General features: G+C 35.9%; 1 protein-coding gene across 1 annotated transcript in view; it reads left to right on the plus strand.

Moving 5' to 3' along the window:
* Positions 1–18,847, plus strand: part of BRWD1 (bromodomain and WD repeat domain containing 1) — a 55,051-nt gene that overhangs the window by 4,322 nt on the left and 31,882 nt on the right. The window contains exons 6-19 of the mRNA XM_014938200.1: positions 1,249–1,347; positions 1,913–2,073; positions 3,042–3,263; positions 5,195–5,295; positions 6,886–6,956; positions 8,101–8,201; positions 9,891–9,931; positions 11,499–11,597; positions 12,831–12,981; positions 13,625–13,759; positions 15,134–15,262; positions 16,523–16,748; positions 17,194–17,379; positions 18,115–18,298. Of these exons, the coding sequence (XP_014793686.1) occupies positions 1,249–1,347; positions 1,913–2,073; positions 3,042–3,263; positions 5,195–5,295; positions 6,886–6,956; positions 8,101–8,201; positions 9,891–9,931; positions 11,499–11,597; positions 12,831–12,981; positions 13,625–13,759; positions 15,134–15,262; positions 16,523–16,748; positions 17,194–17,379; positions 18,115–18,298 (1,906 nt within the window). The remainder of the gene's footprint in view (positions 1–1,248; positions 1,348–1,912; positions 2,074–3,041; positions 3,264–5,194; positions 5,296–6,885; positions 6,957–8,100; positions 8,202–9,890; positions 9,932–11,498; positions 11,598–12,830; positions 12,982–13,624; positions 13,760–15,133; positions 15,263–16,522; positions 16,749–17,193; positions 17,380–18,114; positions 18,299–18,847) is intronic.

Below are 18,847 nucleotides of genomic sequence, written 5' to 3' on the forward strand. Positions count from 1 at the left end.
GTGTTTATTATTTGAAATGGGTATGATGCATTTTCATAAGTAATATGGTGAAGACTTTGGGAACACTTGAAAGTGGTGAGCTTTCAGCACAATTGAGCTCCACTTCTTCTGTACTGCGTTTAGTGAACTAAAACACAAGCAATCTTTGTATGAATCTTATACCTATATATTAATTACTGTGAAGAGAAGGTTTTCAGTTGCATCACAAGAATCACTCCTGAGTGCTGAGGCTGCTGAACATGGCCAGTTTTCAATGTTACTGCAATATAATGAATCATCAGGACGCAGGTGCTACTTCTCTAACATCTCCCAACACTCCCAGTAGTGTGTTGATTTTGAATGCGGTAGCTTTTTTACTGTTTCATGCAAACACGAGACAGTAACGCCAGATTTCTGAAAGGTTTCTTGGTTAATGCAAATGGCATCAAAATTAGTACTTCTGAATTCTGTACATATGCAGGAAGAAAGTCCTTGCCTGTAACTTAAAGGTAGTGATTGGCAATGCACAAGCATGTTATTTGATAGAGTAGATTTTAGCTTTAGATGTATCTCTTTGAATGTTTCTGGGAGGGGGGGCATTCACAAGTTTGTATGAAGTTCTGTTGGGTAGCTAGGTGCTATGATGTGGAACTGGTTTATGGGGTGCTATTGTGTTTTCAGTTATCTGTCCTAACTGCTTTAAAGGATGCACAGTAAATGACAGTGACTGTTCTATCCCGAAAATCAGGATTCAATTATTTCAGCATAAGTGTGTCAAAATGACTGTCAGTGGGGGAATTTTTTTTTAAGAATCGCAGAATTGTCAGGTTGGAAGGGACCTCTTGAGTTCATCTAGTTAAATAATTTCATACTATTCAATAAAAATAATATTTATGAATAAATATTTGTGAAAATGTTAAAAATCTTAAATGCTTTGCAGTGAGAACAAGTGGAAGAAAATCAGTCGAAGTTTTGTGTTATGTGAACTGCAGGGACATCACCATTTAGGAGTAATTTCAAAGTTTGGTGGTTGGTTGTGTTGGGAGTTTTTCCTCCTTCTGTTACTATGTAAAATGGATTTTTCTCTCCTCTGACGCTACACTGTTCATGAGAAGGCTTGGGGCATTTGGTGTTTCTGTTTTTTCAGTTGTTTCAATACTGCGTTTGAGACCACCTATAGATATGTTTTTTCACCATGTTTTGGAACTGCAGCTCTCTTGGCATTTTTAACATGTATTTATGACAAACTTCAACCAATTGGTTTTCAAGATTGCAGGAACACTGTTTGGAAGGGCTCTGCATTTGCTGCTCTTCACAGAGGAAGGCCTCCTGAAATGCCTGTGAACTATGGCACACCACCGAATCTTGGTAAGCTCTTCTCAACACTCATTGCTGCTGCTGTGAGCATGTGATGTCTATCTCGATACTGGCCTTGCCACAACACTGAGAATTGCACCTCGGAACTGGATCTGGAGGTTTATCTGCTGAACTTCGTGTGACTTCACTGGAGTTATGTATTGGGTACAAAGGTCTGCTCTCAGCACTAGTGAGACAGTAGCCTCTAGATGACATCGTTTTCATTTATAAAGCTCCTCTATTATTAAGTAGATAAACCTACAGAAAATACAAATAATTTGTCTTTAGATAGGAGTCTTGTATGATTTAAGATGTAGAAAGCCATAGGAAAATAAAGGTAAAATTTAGCGCCTCTTATCTAGAGACTGAAGTTTTGATAGGAGCAAGTTTAAAATACTGTCTTGGTTTTATACGTCAAAAAATGACAAGTACAAAAACCCTTGACTTTATGATATCTGAAAGTCAGTTCAACTAAGTCCTTAAGTAAGATATTAATGCAAGTTAAATAAAGTCATGTTTTAGAATAGACCTGTTTTAAACGTCAGTATGTTCATTCTTTGATTTCTTTGTATTCTAGTGGAAGTACATCGAGCAAAGCAATTAACTGGATATGCAAAGTTCAGTACTTCATTTCCAGGAAGTATGTATCAGCACGTCAAGATGCACAGGCGGATTCTTGGCCATCTTTCATCTGTATATTGTGTTGCATTCGATAGGACTGGACATAGAATATTTACTGTGAGTTGATAAAATAGATCCAAATCTGAATATAGTTCTAGAGGGATGCAAGGAAAAGAACTTTGAAACGCATGTTATGCTAAAACTTCTGGAGGTCGGTATCAGTAGTGTTAAAACATAGCTGATTAGCTCCATCGCTGTGCTTAAGTAGAACAATTTGATGTAGACCTCATCACTCTCTACAACTACTTGAAAGGACACTGTAGAGAGGTTGGTGCTGGTCTCTTCTCACAGGTAATTAACAATAGAACGAGAGGGAACGGCTTCAAGCTCCAACAGGGTAGGTTTAGATTGAACATTAGGAAGGAATTTTTCACTGAAAGAGTGGTCGGGCATTGGAATAGGCTGCCCAGGGAGGTGGTGGAGTCACCATCCCTGGATGTGTTTAAGGGACGTTTAGATGCGGTACTGAGGGACATGGTGTAGGGGAGGACTTTGTAGAGTAGGGCAGATGGTTGGACTCGATGATCCCAAGGGTCTCTTCCAACCTAGACGATTCTATGATTCTATGAATTAAAGGTCTGAAGCGTGTAAGAAATTGTTGTACTTAATATCTGTTTAGGTGTTGACATTGATTTAGGAGCTTTATGCAGTGATGTTCAATGTTAAGCATGTTTCATATTTATGAAGTGGCAGAGGAGAGATTGCTTTTACAGAACAGTATTTTCATTGACCCTGACCATTACTGTAAGGAATCCCCTCAAACTTATCCCAGACTTTTTGCAGTATATGATATAGATCTGTGGAGATTGCAGTGTAATCCTGAACCATAAGTGAACATTTTGGCTTTTTTGATGTTGGTTGTATGACTTCATTTCTTTCAGCTGAAGTAGCATACATAGTTTTAAATAGACATGCAATTTACCAAGCTGTGGAAAAGCTTAGTTAGGTTCTTTAAAGGAAGCCTAAAATTTTATCCTGATCGTCTTTGAAAATCCTTGCTGAGCGCAATAAATATTTCTTTCTAGGGCTCGGATGACTGTTTGGTAAAGATTTGGTCAACTCATAATGGCAGGTTACTTGCCACATTACGAGGACATTCAGCAGAGATTTCCGATATGGCTGTCAATTACGAGAACACTATGATTGCAGCTGGAAGCTGTGATAAAATCATCAGAGTGTGGTGTCTGAGAACTTGCGCACCAGTTGCCGTCCTCCATGGACACACAGGGTCCATTACTTCGTTACAGGTATGTTTTTTTTAAGTGTTTCGAGATACTGAAGCACAAATAACGTACATGGATTGTAAGAAGCAACTGGTCCATCAAACTCAATTTTCCCTTGACAGCATAGTATGGAGAGTTTGAAGGTATTTTAATCAAATAGTAGAAAACAAGAAATAATTGGGGGGTTGGGGGGGAGATGCTGTTGCACCTGATTTGAAAAGTTAACAATCTGCTTTAGTAATAGGATTTAGATTGATGGGATACCCTAAGATTAGCTAGCTATTGGTAAGAAATAACCAGTTTCCTTGGTTGCTTATTAAAATTGAAACATATATATGAAAAACATAGTTACATGAATGCTCTACACCTTTTCTGTCTTTATGTTACAACTTTTTGAAAAGGAAGATTAATACTTCATTTTCTCCTTGTGGAGAAAAGCACTTTGTAGCTGCTGTTATTAGGTTAAGAAGTAACTTGTCAAATGCACGTCTTGCTTTTTCATGTCGAAGTACAAGGTACTAATGTTCTGTTTCCCATGAAACCTGGCAAGTGAATGGCAAGTAACTTTCACTGTGGTTTTCACAGAACAGAAATTACTTCTGTGTGACTGCCTCTGGGAATATTAAAATCTGAACATTTAAATATTGTTGTCAAAAATTAGTCAAAACCACAGGGGAAACTGTGGGGTTTTTAACCACAGTTTAAAAAAAAAAAAAAGTACAAAAAAAAGAGTTCCTTGCCTCCCTGAAATTCTTGAGTATTTAACTGAAGACAGTGATGGGAATCCTTCTTCACTTACAAAAGATCACTACTGGTAATATTTGAACTGTTGGAACCAAAGAGAATTTCTGGGAAAAATTGTCTCTTCCTATTGTCTGTTACTGGAGACGTGATGTGCTCGTTTATGTGCATGAGTGTTCTGACCCACTATGATTTTTACAGCTTCAGTGATATGGGTATTTGTCTTAATCTCAAAACCAGAAGTTATTTCAAAAGTGTAAAGGTGTTCAGTGTAGTATGTTGTGTTCTTAAATGCGAAGGCATCGTGCTACTCTAAGTGCTATTGGTAGTCCTTAAGATTTAGCCGTGTTTTGGCCTTTCCTTATTTAACAGTTAAACTAGTCGTACATTATCCGGATTTGCTGTGTTTTTCAATGAGACAAACAGGCTTATGTTGAGGGGTGAAGCATGGCTACCTGCCAGCTTGTCAAGTTCAGTACAAAATAATTTTGCAGTTTTTTCAAAATGCTGCCTCCAAGAGTAATCTTCATATTTGCAGAGCTTGTGGTATTCATTGCGGTTTTTTATTTCTTTGTTTTTTTTTAATTGCAGAGCTCTTATTCATGGTGTTTCTTTTATTGTAGTATTGTGGATTTTTTTTTTTGTTTAGGCATTCTGAATAATACTGTGATTGCAGTACGTACGTTGTATATGGCTGTTTCTAGTGGTAGTAGTAGTAATTAACTTGTGTTCTGGAAATTTTTCTGAAGAGTAGCTCTGTGCATAGAAATAAATCCATGTCTTGAAGTATGTGTGAGGGCTTTCTGTAAATTTATATGTGATGTTGGGTCACACACACTTGGACTATCCCATAACTGATGCTCTGCTTAATTATAGAATTTTAAAAGTAAGCCTGTTTTGCAAAACTTCCTTTTTTTTTTTCCTTAGTCTGCTTTTTAGTGAATGATTGTGGTTAGTAAAGACTTCAAAAAACAAAGCAGTGAATGAATTGGTTTTGTATAATGCAATAATTGAAACATAGACCACAAATTTATTTAAAAGTATAGGAGATGTTATTTTGTAAACATTATAAATGGCAGTTATCAATAACTGCTTTAGCGGTTTTAGTGAAAAATCCAAAGTAAATGAAGGTTTTACGTTAATGTGTTTAGAAGTTCATAAACAGTTTTAAATGTGTTTTTTGTATGTATCTGATTTTACTTTCTTCTCTTTAGTTTAGTCCAATGGTGAAAGGCTCCATGCGATATATGGTCTCTACTGGTGCAGATGGAACTGTTTGCTTTTGGCAATGGGATGCAGATTCCATGAAATTCAAGTATGTAAATGGGTTGCTGATTAACTCTATGCCATACTGTGCTTGATTAAAATAAGTCGAGGGCTTTTAACGAGCTACAATAATTTGGGGTTTTGTGATAATAAAAATGTGGACAAAATCTATTACGTAATTATTTTAAAGCACCACCGCTAACTATATAGTTTACAAATTTGTGTTATTCTGTTTTCCTGGGAGACTAGTTTGGAAATATATTAACTTCTTACTGCACTAAAAGTACAAATGTAGAACAACTGGAATTGCTGCAAACATAAATATGCTGGAGTAGTAAAATAAAGCTTTTTGCTTGTGTTGCGTTTTCAATGGTCCTGTAGTTTCAGGGTGTCTCTTACAGAACTTGCATGCAGAGTACGTTCAGGATAGTTTTTAAAATGTTCTATATATGATAGCTGTTTATTTGTAAAAAAAAAAAAAAAATTAACTAAATGAATACTGGAAAGAAGAGATCTGGGATTGTCAGTCTGTCTCTCGTATTGTGCCATATAATGGCAGTTGGTATAAAACAATCCGTTTTCCATTAGAGTAGCTATTAAAAAAAAACCACAACAGTACTTCAGAAAGCAGAAGATTATTTTACTTTTTAATTCAAACTTGTGATCTTAAGGTAATAGAATTGCAGCAAAAACTATCAAGGTTGTAGTTTCATCTGAAGAATCTTTTAGGGTTGTGAGCTATAGCAGGGGAGTGTTTAAACTGGATCCTAAATTCATCTTCTAAAATTAATTTAGAGGACTGTATGAGATGTAAACTTTGTTTGAATTAATATAAGCATGGACTTAAATTGGTTTAAGCATTGGTAGGTTTCAAAGCAGCATTCTTAGGATTGAATTTCTGCAGTGTGTATCATACGAACATGAGAAATATTCTTATACTGAAGGTCTCAACATTTCTTTTGTTAAAGAGAAAACACTTGAACAGAAAAGCGTTAGAATAATGAGTTAAAAACCTATAAAGCTTGTAAATGGCACAGTTTGCTGGATTTCTCCTTAATGTAGTTCTTAGTAGCTACTTTCTGTGAGATTATGGACATATCAACTGGAAGAGTGTGTACGTGACTTGCAGAACAGGAAACCAGTCTTTAAAATCACCCTGTGCACAATGTTGCAAAACTTTTATGTAGTTCTGTAAAATTTTATGGTTTTGTACAGCATTCTGCAGCAGTGGTACTTGGTAGGCCTTATTTCATATACTGTTGGTGGTTTGTAATGTGAGGGCAAGAGTTCAGTACTTCGTGGATGTGTTATGGAGGGGGTAGATCATACTTACTGAAGGATGAGAGAGAAGATAAGAGACACAGTTCTTTGGCATACTGTGTTATCCTTACTAGGGAGTAGCAGAAAAATTCATAAGCTGTGTGGGCCTTGAGTATCATTTGTGTGTGTGTGTACGGTAATTTTGAAAACTAAACCTTACTATTCATCCTCTTGAACAAGACTTGCAGATGTTAGTGTATGTATTTAAGAAGTACCTGTTATGTAGGTGTTTGAAGAAACATACCTTGATGTTTTGAAATGTTGATAAAAGCCAAGTTTTGTGTGGCATGTCCTGTTTCAAACATCTTTTCTTTTTAAGCAATCGGCCAGTGAAATTCACGGAGAAACCTCGACCAGGGGTTCAGATGCTTTGTTCTTCATTCAGTGTTGGTAAGTCATGTACAGATTGAGATGAGCATTGTGATTTCTCTTCTTTCCTCATTAGTAGTTATTATAATACTCTGGATCTGACATCTTTAAAATTTACAGAACCAGCAACTGTGTAGTAAGTAATTGTTTATATATGTATTGTTAGCCTATGACATAATTAAATAATGTGACTTGCCTCAGCTAACAGTGAAAGACTGTTGAGCTGAGTGATACTATTTTCCTTTTCCCATTGGTGATTTTACAGAAGTAAAGTCACCTGATGCTTGTTTAGTTTTTATCCATCTTTACTGAATTTTCATTTTTCTTTAATCCCTTAGTATAATGTCAAGGATTTGCAAAATTAGTTCTCTAAGATACCACAGTCACAGCAGTGGAAGTGGTTTCTGCCAATAGCTGGAGGTCCTGATTCTGTACTAGTTGTATGCAGGGATAGTCATAAAATCTCTTCTTTCTTAAAAACCACAAATGAATCTGTAAATGTGCTTTGCTCCTGGCTTGTAGTCTTTCATTCTAATCACGTAGGTGACTTGTGGGAAGGCTTACTGGTACCAGGCAGCTTGAACATTAGAAGAAACTTGGGAATTTCAGAAATAAAGTACAAATCAAAGTATAACTTGTTAACGTTGTCAGGATATAGCTTTGGGTTGTGTTTGGGGTTTTTTTTTTGACAGCACTTACACATGCCAGGAGGCAGATCCTGGCATTGCTGCCACCACAGCTAAATATTAGTGTACTTATACTGGTTGACTTAATGCTTCTACCCAGTTTCGAAGCAATTCACATGCTACAAATGAGACACATAGTACAATGAAAGAGTCATGTAGATAATTCTGATGATGACTAGCCATATTCGCCATAATCAAAGGCTTGTGTGCACAATTAGTACTGTTAAATGTTTCATTTTTCCCATAGTTATATATTCTAAAATCTTTGTAACACTGAGTGTGATTATTTATTTTTACTATGGTTGAGATGCTTTCTGGGGCGGGGGGGATTTCCTTCCACGTATGTATGTCAGTGGAAGAGCATCAAAAATACGGCACTCTTCAGATTAGTGTTTTTAAAAATAGGCGTCTGAGAAATGTTGGTGATCTGTTTTAATTTCTTATACAGTATCTTAATTGTTGCTTGCTTTTTTTTACAGGTGGTATGTTTTTAGCAACTGGCAGCACTGACCATGTCATCAGGATGTATTTTTTTGGCTCTGAAACACCTGAGAAAATAGCTGAATTGGAAAGTCATGCTGTAAGTAAGATTGTTAAATTGAATAATTAGTCACTTCAAGGAGTATTGAAGTGGCAAGTTAATGTTGTTAGTGGATTTGTAGCAATGTTCTTTTATTGAATTTATGGAAAATTTCAGCTGGTCATCTCAATCTGACAACCATTTTAAAGGCTGGAATATATCAAGATGATATTTAGAATTCTGTCTTTTCAACTGGATGGCATACATTCATATTGGATATTAGGAAAAATTTCTACACTGAAAGCATTATTAAGCACTGGAATGGACTGCCCCCAGAAATGGTTGAGGCTCCATCCCTGGAGGTTTTCAAAAGACGGGTTGACATAGTGCTTAGAGACATAGTTTAGCAATGTGGTGTTTGGTTTTGGTTTTTTTATGGTTTTCTTTGTTTGTTTTTTTTAATCAGAGTTAGGTTGATGGTTGGACTAGATGATTTTAAAGGTCCCTTCCAATCTAGACGATTCTGTGATTTCTCTAATTTTAAAGTGTGTGGTTTGCTCAGTTGCTTTCCTCTGGTAGAAGTGTGCTTAGCCACCCACATATGGTATGCTGTATACAGTAAGTAGATAGGCTGAGAACATGAATTTTCTCACTCAAGGTATTTACCATTTGACACCTTTTGTGTTAAATCTTTAAATGGCATTGAGTTCCCATAATTTCAATGTGGTGTTTGGTTTTGTTTTTTTTATGGTTTTCTTTGTTTGTTTTTTTTAATCAGAGTTAGGTTGATGGTTGGACTAGATGATTTTAAAGGTCCCTTCCAATCTAGACGATTCTGTGATTTCTCTAATTTTAAAGTGTGTGGTTTGCTCAGTTGCTTTCCTCTGGTAGAAGTGTGCTTAGCCACCCACATATGGTATGCTGTATACAGTAAGTAGATAGGCTGAGAACATGAATTTTCTCACTCAAGGTATTTACCATTTGACACCTTTTGTGTTAAATCTTTAAATGGCATTGAGTTCCCATAATTTTACTTTTGTTCATCTTGACCTTTATTCATGTCTTCAGTAAGTGTGCAAGCTACTTTATAATTCCTAATTAATGAGCTGGCTTGCTGGTTTAATGTTGTTTCCCCATGTGCTTTATGTAGCATGTTGCTATTTGTCTCTGCTTGCCTTCTTGGTATAACCAGTACCTGTTAGGAAAAGAACTTCTTAAATAAAATACTCTAATATTTCTGTACCTTAGTCCAGCAGACTCTGTATTCTAAAGACTCTAAGGGAAACTTGGCTTATATTTATGTGCTGAAGGTTGAGTCGTGTTTTTTCAGCACACAATGTGCAAAGACTCGGTAGTTCTACTATAGAAAATTTAGATGTAGTTGAGCTCTTAAAGCTCTTTCAAGGGCACCTCTTAAAATACTCATCCTGATCATTTTGTTTACCTTAATATGTTTTCTGTAATACTGAACCTGACTTCAGGCATTTATGTTATAATGATAAAGCTTGATCAATACGTATTTTGTATGTAGAAAAATTTTCAGTTCTGAAGATAAACTCATCTGAGTGTGCTATTTAGTTTTCCTCTATTTTTTATTGTGATAAAAATGAATAGCTAATTGTGTATTCCTTTACAGAATAAATTATATGTAGTTTTTTCATTGTTTCAGATTTTACTAAGCTCAGATTTGTCAAAAACCATATTTCCTGTTTAAAAATGTAATTTCTAACAAAGTTTTCTTCCTTACAGGACAAAGTTGACAGCATTCAGTTTTCTAACAGTGGTGACAGGTAGGTTGAAAGGTCCTCAAATGTGAACAAACAATACAATATTTTGGAATTAAGAATGTATTATTGTTTGGCCCTGGAGGTATCCAGTAAGAAAATTCTACTTATTTTGAACTCAAAGGGGAAATTTGGACCAATCCAGGAGACTACAGTTAAATTTCTGCCTCAGCTTTCTATTTATCTTTGTCAGAAAATGCCTTTGGACTGGCTATGTTTTTTATTTACCTGGAGGAATGTTACCACTTTTTAACATACCCAGTGTATTTGTGGCTTCATAAATCTCCTCTTATCCCTCCTTTCCTTTCAGCTTTAGGAAGTATAGGATGAAAATAGAAATAGGAAAATGCAATGCAAATGATCTACAATAAGTTTTAATCCTTTTAATTTTTTTCTTGGCTGTTATTATTTTTTAAGGAAATAGCTTTAGCAGTATTTTGCAGTTGATTTGGGGGGCTTGGGAGAGAGTATTGTGTAAATTCCAGTTGTAAAACTTCTCCCGTACTTGCAGTACAGAATGGAGTCAAAGTTTATCTCTGATTGGCCTATCACTAATGAAGATACAGATTTTAGCCTTCAGGGTAGACCTACATCTACAATCATAAGTTGTAGCTTTATTTTTTTGTGTGGGGTTGTTTTGTTTTTTTTTCCTCTCCTCGAAAGCCAGGTAACTGTGACTGAGAAGGGTAATAATCTACATTCAGTTTGGAAGTTGTAGTTGTCTTCCTTTTAGAAGTGTTCTTCTGCAATTATTATTGTCTTTGGGGCCATCATGTTGCCTGCATGGATTACTTTTCAAGGCAGTATCAAAAAAAAAAAAAAAGGCAAAACTGCTCTTTTGCTTGGTGATCCTTTCTACAGAATGTGTTGGAAATTTATTATTAAAATTAATCACAACAAATTATCGCAGTCATGATATACCTAGCATGCACACTTTTTCTGTGGGAGGTATGTCATCTCTCCTTTTTAGGGTTGTGATTCCTGGACTGGGGAGATAATCTTTGGATGTTTCACAATGTTTCTTTCAGTTCCTCTCTTCATGAATTTCCATTCTGCTGCAGTGAATAGTTCAGCAGTTTGTGCAATGGAAGTCTCAACTGCCGTGGTTTACACCTTGGTATCTTAAAGTAAACCACTGGTGGTCTTATCTTTTATGCACAGTTGTGGGTGGGAACATCTCAGGTTTTGCTGTGTTTTTCTTTCCTCTACTTTACTACCTGACACTCTACAATTTCAGAATGGTTTACTTTAAACACTTCTTGAATTATTGTAATTGGGAAGGAGTGGAGGATGACATTGTGAATTGAGTTTAACTTCTGGAACTCGCTTCTCTTTTCTCTGTGTTTTGACAAATTAAGTCAGTTTTTCAGTTCAGAAAAACTCTTTCAGGTGCTTCTGGAAAGAAAGTTAACAGACAGGTAACTGTAAAGAATTCCCTTGCACACAAATTGAAGATTCACTTCTATGAGTCTTTCATTGTAATGTTTTAAATTGTGGTAGCGTGTAACTCTGAATATACTTTAATGCAGATTCTTTTGAAGATGAATTAACTATCTTTTAAAACTTCTTCAAGGTTCATAAGTGGCAGTAGAGATGGAACAGCTCGAATCTGGCGTTTTGAGCAAGCAGAATGGAGGAGTATTTTGTTGGATATGTCCGATCGATTACCAGGGTAGGTAAAGTGTTGTCTTTTTTTTTTATCTGCTATGTAAAGTCAGAAATTTTGCAAAACTCATTAACCGCACTTAACTTCTCTAGTCAAACTAGAGCAGGCCTTAGCAATATTACGATCAAGTGGTGTGGTCTTTGGGGGGCTGAAATGTGCGTTCGTAGTAGGTTTGTTTCCTCAAGGACTGATCTTGCTGCCTATTTTAATTGATTCTTTTGTACTGTTTTGAAAAGTGCATTAATGAAATATGCTGGTGGCACACAGTTTCAACAGTGCTATTACAGATGAAGATCAGGATATTACATGGCACTCAATAAACCTGAAGGATAGATGATTTAAAGTAGTACAGAATGTTCAGTAAACTTTTGTAGACTGAAATGCAGAAATAAATTTGTAGGTGATTAAATGAGGGGGGGAACAAACATGGAAAACAAACCTTGGGTACACTAGTTGATTGGAGGTTGATTGCAAGCTCTTCTTGTGATGCAGCCATTGGGGCGGAAATGGTTTTCTTGAGAAAGGAGGAGGTATTAATATTTGAGATTTGACTGTGGCATCTCTTTGGGTTAATTCATACAATTGTAGGTGTGTATAATTCAGAAAGGGTCTTTTTTTTAAGAGAGGCTACTAGTTGACATGGAATATAGATAACTGTGTGAAGGTATCTTTCAAAGAAAGTTTGTTCCTTCAGTTGGCTAAGATGCTGAGAAGGAGTGTTACAGTGTCCTATAAATGTATTTTGGGGAGAAAAATGAGAAAGTAGATTGAGGTTAATACAAAATAACTATGTTATATTGGAAATCAGAAAAAAGTTTAGTTAATTTAGAGGTTAGCTACCAAAACAGGTTTTAGTTGGAAAAAGCTGTTCTGAAATAGTTTTTAGTTGGAAAGCTCTTGGCTGTAAGAAGTCCATTTTTTTTAAGGATTTATGTTAGGACTCTAATTGTAGAAGAGACAAGACTCCATGAAGAAGGAAAGCCTTTTCACCCCGCATCTCAAATGGGAAAGAGGTTATCGTGTTCTATGACATAAGTTATGCTAGAAATCCAGATTTGCTTTATAGTTGATTGCTCCAAAAAGAATGAAGTTTATGGGCAAAAGTTTCAAAACAAATTTAATCCTTAGCTTCCCTTCCCTTGTCTCATTATTAACATGTGACAGGGGGTTATTTTTCAGTATTTTGAGATTGAAATGGGCTAATTAAAAATCTCATGCCTGTTCAACTCTTTAAAACAGTGAAATGTGTTCAGAAGAAGACAAATTCATGAAGCCTAAAGTAACCATGATAGCTTGGAACCAAAATGATAACTATGTCGTTACGGCTGTGAATAATCATCTGCTCAAAGTGTGGAATTCCTGTACAGGACAATTGCTTCATGACTTGGTGGTATGTAATTTGATTGCTTTTTGAAGTAGATGGGCTTCCTAGAATTGCAATGATATGTACATGTTGAGTTCCTAATCAGATCTGATTTGTCTTGAAAGCTGTGTATAAATAAAAAGCAAGTGTAGTGTTCCCTGGATTTTTTTCAGCCAAAACTAGCTTCTTCCTCCTGCATTTGAACAATCCTTTCCCTAGTTGCTGTGGGATAAATAAAAATTTATCCCACAAAAAATTCCCCTGTGGAATAAATATCCCTCAATTTATCCCCAAAAAAGTCCCCTGTGGAATAAATAAAAATTTTTGTCCAGTAACATACTTGTGCATTCAGTAGTTCACTGTCATTTGGCAAAAGCTTCATATTTCTAGAGTTCTTGCTTGAATCTAGAAATGTATTAAATTTAGAATAATAAAGTCTTTCTGGCTGCCTGGGGTTCTGCCCTACCTGAGTGTCACAGGTAGCAGTTTGGAAGATACACTGTGGAATTTGTAAAAGTCCATATATTTTTTGGAGGCAGCTTGTAGGGATCTGATTTTCCAGAAGTGTGAGTGTGAGGAGAGTACAGTACTTGAGTCCCTATTGTACGTACCCTATTGATGTGGATTTATCTTCCCTTATTTGCATGTGATGTCCAATTTGAAATTCTAGGGGCATGCGGATGAAGTATTTGTCTTGGAGCCCCATCCTTTTGATTCCAGGATAATGCTATCTGCGGGTCATGATGGCAACATCTTTATCTGGGACATTACCAAAGGCACAAAAACAAAGCATTATTTTAACATGGTAAGACAATTTCTAAACCGTTTTTTTTTTTTTTTCCTCCTCAGAACACAGCAGTGTCTTCACATACTAGTTTAAGAAATTGTCCCCAGGACACACACTCCCTGCATCTTTTGGGTGAAAAAAACCAAGCAACCAAAACCCACCATAAACCCCAAAACTCTCAAAATGTATTAACTTCTCTGGAGCTTTTACTTTTGAATTTCTTGGTTATTGTAACTGTGGGTGCAAAGTGACCAGGAGCCAGTTTTAACAGTTTTAATGTTGCAGAAGGGGACAACTGGGATTGTCTCTCTTGTCTGCTCTCAGCTGCCCACCCATTCTCCACTTTGAATCAGTTGCCTCTCACTGGACCTTTTACTAAAGCGAATCAGTTCACTAATTTTCTGCAAAAGTATTCCCCCCCAACTTCCATTTACTGCTACTTTCCTGTAGGGCTTCCGAGTTGAATTTGGTTAGGGATGTCTTGGTAAGTTCTGAGACAAAGAAGCTGAGTTGTAAGAATGTGTGGTTGGGTGTGAGGAATGTGAGGTGCAGGGGAGCAGAGCAGGACTTTACTTTCATTATAGTCAGTATCTGAGCTCTTCGGACTTCACCAGCTGATCAGGACTTCTTGGTCTGTGAGGTGTTGTGAGAAGTTAACAACAGGGCTTTTCTACTCTTTATTCCTAAAGATCATCTTGCAGCTCATTCATAGTAACAGTTTTCCTTAATTGAGATGAGGTGCCATCTAAAAGACTTGAAAGGACCATTATTTCAAGAGTCTTATGGACAAATACTTGTACTCTCAACTGTCTTAAAAACTATAATATTATTACCCTAAGCATTAGTGGATTGGTGCAGTTCTTCTCAAGAGCTCCCGTGACATTCATTCCCACTCCATTTGACAGCTCATGATCAACACTTTAAAATAGCTTTTTTTCTCTGAGGCTTAAGTTATGATCCAGTGTTCATGTTAATTTTTTAATTTTTTTTTTCTGTTTACCATCAATAGCAAAGTGATGTTTGTTTTTTTTTCTTTAGCTTTAAGATTCCCTGTGCTTTTCTTGAAAGTGGTTTAACAAAATCAGTATCTATTAGCTGCAATTTACTTCTAAGCGGTATACTAACAGCTAAAAAGCCTCAAAAAGCTTTTTTTTTTTAACAGTAAGTTTCCATACCCTTTAATGCATTTTTTAAAACTCTGTGGTTCGGGACATAAATTTACGTATCAAGGGGAAAATAAGTAAACTGAAGTAATGAGATTATTTGTGCTTTAATAGAGTTATTTAAGAGGTGCATGAGTGCTTTTGATACAGTAATTAATTTTTGATGCTGCATTTTTGTTTGCTCAAAAAAAATGGTCAGATAGTCTTGAGTTTCTTTCCTTCAATCTAGATCGAAGGCCAAGGACATGGTGCTGTTTTTGACTGTAAATTTTCACCAGATGGGCAGCATTTTGCATGTACAGATTCTCATGGGCATCTATTGATATTTGGGTTTGGCTGTAGCAAGCCTTACGAAAAGGTAAGTTCAGCTTTTTATTAGAAGTGTTTATTCAAGCTTCTAACTGAAATTAGATTAGTTACATTCATTCCTCTAAAACGTCATATGTAAAAAAGAGTTTTGTATGTGTACATGATCTAAATATAACGGGTTCCTTGATGTCTGAGAGTTCTCTTGTACATGTGGTCCTGGCACAGCAGAAACAACCAGTGTCTTAACATTCCCTTGAGAGTAGCTTTTGGAAAATCTTCTGGAATACGTTTTCTTCTTCCAGCTAGCTAATTTGCATGTTAATTGTTCAGCCTCTTTCTTGAAAGAAATTACTTCTATTTCTGAAAATAGTTTATTGCACTGCATTCTAATTAACAAAAAACCCGACTTGTTTGTATGTTAAGAATAATTTGCTGGTTTATTTCAGTTATAACGTACAGTTCTTTAGGCCTTTCCTTATTCAAGCTTATTTTAATAAGTAAAAGTAAATATTTATCCAAAACTGGATTTTGAAGTGTTAGAAAAATTTATATGGGATAGATTCAAAAAAGCAAAACATTTATCAGCCTGTTTCATTTTTGTTTTGATAAATACATGTGTTTCTGTTTTTTTCAAAGTAGCTCTCAAAAGTGCAGTTCTAGCCTATGCTTTTCTTCGCTTCCCTGTCAGTTTTTTTGGAAGTTGCAATGGTGATTCCATGTTTGTCATTTTATAGATTTATTTTTTTCCTGCTCTACGTTCTTAGCTGAAATTGAAATTTAAATTCTTCATCTTGCTCATCATCGCTAGGAGCAAAATTCTGACTGTGATCTAATGCTTGTGTAACTGTTTTCCTTCAGCTGCATGGATTTAACAGGCTGTTTTAGCTGCAGAAGAAATTCCTGGTGGATATTGCATGATTAAGAAAGAACTTTATTTTGAGAGCTTATATTGAACTTAGGACAATTATTTCCTTGCAAGGAAGCCAAGGAAGTGTTTCTTAATTGTGTGGGGAAAAAATAAATTACATGTAAAATATTCTTAAGTGTAAGCAGTGTTTTTGCTTTAAGTTACTTCAAGTATTGTTTTCTAAAAGCATTTTGTTGCCTGCAAAAGCACTATCAAAAAACAGGAGTGCTGCAACACCCATGCAGGTTAATTGTAGCTATGTATAACTCTTTTTAAAAGTTACTGGCAACTTGCCCTTTCTTTTAGCTTTAAGGAGATTTTAGATATTTTAGTGTCACTTGTTTTTTCTGTTCTTTAGCATTTTTTTTTCAAATTGATAACAAAAACTTTATTTCTTTCTAGATTCCTGATCAGATGTTCTTCCATACTGACTACAGGCCACTTATTCGAGACTCTAACAATTATGTCCTAGATGAGCAGACTCAACAGGCACCTCATCTCATGCCCCCTCCCTTCTTAGTAGATGTGGATGGAAACCCTCATCCAACAAAATATCAAAGATTGGTGCCAGGAAGAGAGAATTGTGCTGATGAACATTTGATTCCTCAACTTGGATACGTAGCAACAAGTAAGAGCAATTTCACAAAAGACCTACATCCAGAAGTTAGAGTTACTGTAGTAATTTTGAATGGGAGCAGAGTAGACGTGACATTGGTAGTTTAAAAATGCCATTGTTTTCTCACATGGTAGCTATTGTGTGTTTACTTCTCCTGAAGATGCTGAAAGGTCCCACAGTGAATATTATTTATAAACAAGCAAAAAAAAAAATAATTCGTTGTTCAAATGGATGTCTTAGTTCTTTTCTTTTCTGCAGGCACTGACATGCACAAACTGTGTTTGAGTTGTAGACTCCATAAATGTCTCATTTGGATTAAGCAAATGGAATAATTTCAAGCATGGTTTTCATTGTGTCTAGTTGTAGAACATGTCTCACTGATGTGAACAATGAGATCATTTGCTTTAGTCAGTTAGTTAACTGAATCCATTCATTTTATTTGTATCACGCTTGCAAGGTGATGGAGAAGTGGTTGAACAAGTTATAGGCCAACAGACAGTTGATCAGGATGACCAAGGCTTGGAGCCCAGCATTCTCGATGGCATGATTAGACAATTGCAGCTAGAACAAGATCAAAGAATTGGAGCTGATCAAGAATCTGCTTCAAGTGGTCTACAAAGTGGGGAAGGAACACCTAGAAGAGGTTAGTACTTGCTGATAAATTCTTAGGTAATTGTTCTGACTCTGTTTTTATTACACTGTATAAAATACTTCAGACAGGTTTTAATTTTAGTGTTATTTGGAGGGCTTAGATTCCCTTAGTATAGGGATATCTGGTTATGATCTTTTTATTATTAAAACACTGCCACTCCTATGATTAAGTTGCAAAACAAAGCCTTTTGCTTTTCCTTTTAAAGAGTATTACTTGTATTTCTTGCAGAGTGCTGCATATTGAATAATATTTGTAGACTACTAAAAACTTATAGAACTTACAGGAACTCTTCTAAAGTTTGCAAAACTAGTATTTTACTGTTATTCAAACTGAGTTCCCCCTCTTCCTTCTCTACAGATTTAAACCACTCTTCTGATCTGTGTCCTTCTAGTTTTAATTATGTAAGCTCAGCTCCGCAGAAGTGCTTTTGAGAACTCATTAGCCTTAGCTGCCAGAAACCGTTTCAGAACACCTCTGTCACATTATACATCCTTGCACTGTATTAAAATAGTAGTAGAAATAACCATTTTAAAAGTATATCTGTAATATTACTGTATTTTCTACAAGACATATGATTTCCTGAAGGTGATGACTAGTCATTTAGTCATGTAGTTGCAGTCATGAAGATATATATGTGTCAGGTATTAATTTTTTATCTTGTAGTAGAAAGAAACATGGCTCCAATTCTATGTAGTCTGGACAAATGTTTTTGTTTCTATATTTTAGCTTTTAGAAGACCAAGTTTTGACATCCAGTCTCCTCCCAACATTGGTCTGCGACGTAGTGGGCAAGTTGAAGGTGTGCGTCAGATGCATCAGAATGCTCCACGAAGTCAGATGGCCACTGAGCGAGACCTGCAGGCTTGGAGACGAAGAGTTGTTGTACCAGAAATACCACCAAGCTTACTCAGGTTTGTAGATAGCTTACTGGGCTGCAGATGTGATTAGAAAGAATTCATCATGGTTTTTTTTTTCTAAATCTAGTGCTATTAGACCTAAGCTAAAGTAGATACATGGTACAAATTGAAATAATTTGGTATTATGGTCAGTTGTACTTAAAAACTTGTAATTGTAAAGTTCATTCAACAAAAGTAAGTGGAAGTTGCTTTAGCTTCATAGAGAATGATTCTCCCATCTTTTAATATTCTAAGTCAACTTAAAGGATGGCTGTATTACCTAGATCTTTTTCATTTTCCAAAATAAAGGGATATAGGTTAAATTTATTTACATGAAAGAGGTCAAAGAGATTGTGCTTTTATGAGACTTCGGGGAGGATGATGTGCTATGACCAGAAGCAGAACTGGGCTCTTGAAATGCTGAAACAGCTGCCTTCAAAAGTCCTATCAGTATGCGTCTGTGAAAAGGAGGCTTAATATTGGTAGCTAAATATTTCTTTTTAGTGGTGCAGCTATATGTGCTGTCACATCTCTGAAATTTTCAAAAAGCTTTCCCAGTGTTGG

The sequence above is a fragment of the Calidris pugnax genome, unplaced genomic scaffold (genome assembly GCF_001431845.1).
Source record: "Calidris pugnax isolate Ruff unplaced genomic scaffold, ASM143184v1 scaffold25, whole genome shotgun sequence".
Taxonomy (NCBI): Eukaryota; Metazoa; Chordata; class Aves; order Charadriiformes; family Scolopacidae; genus Calidris; species Calidris pugnax.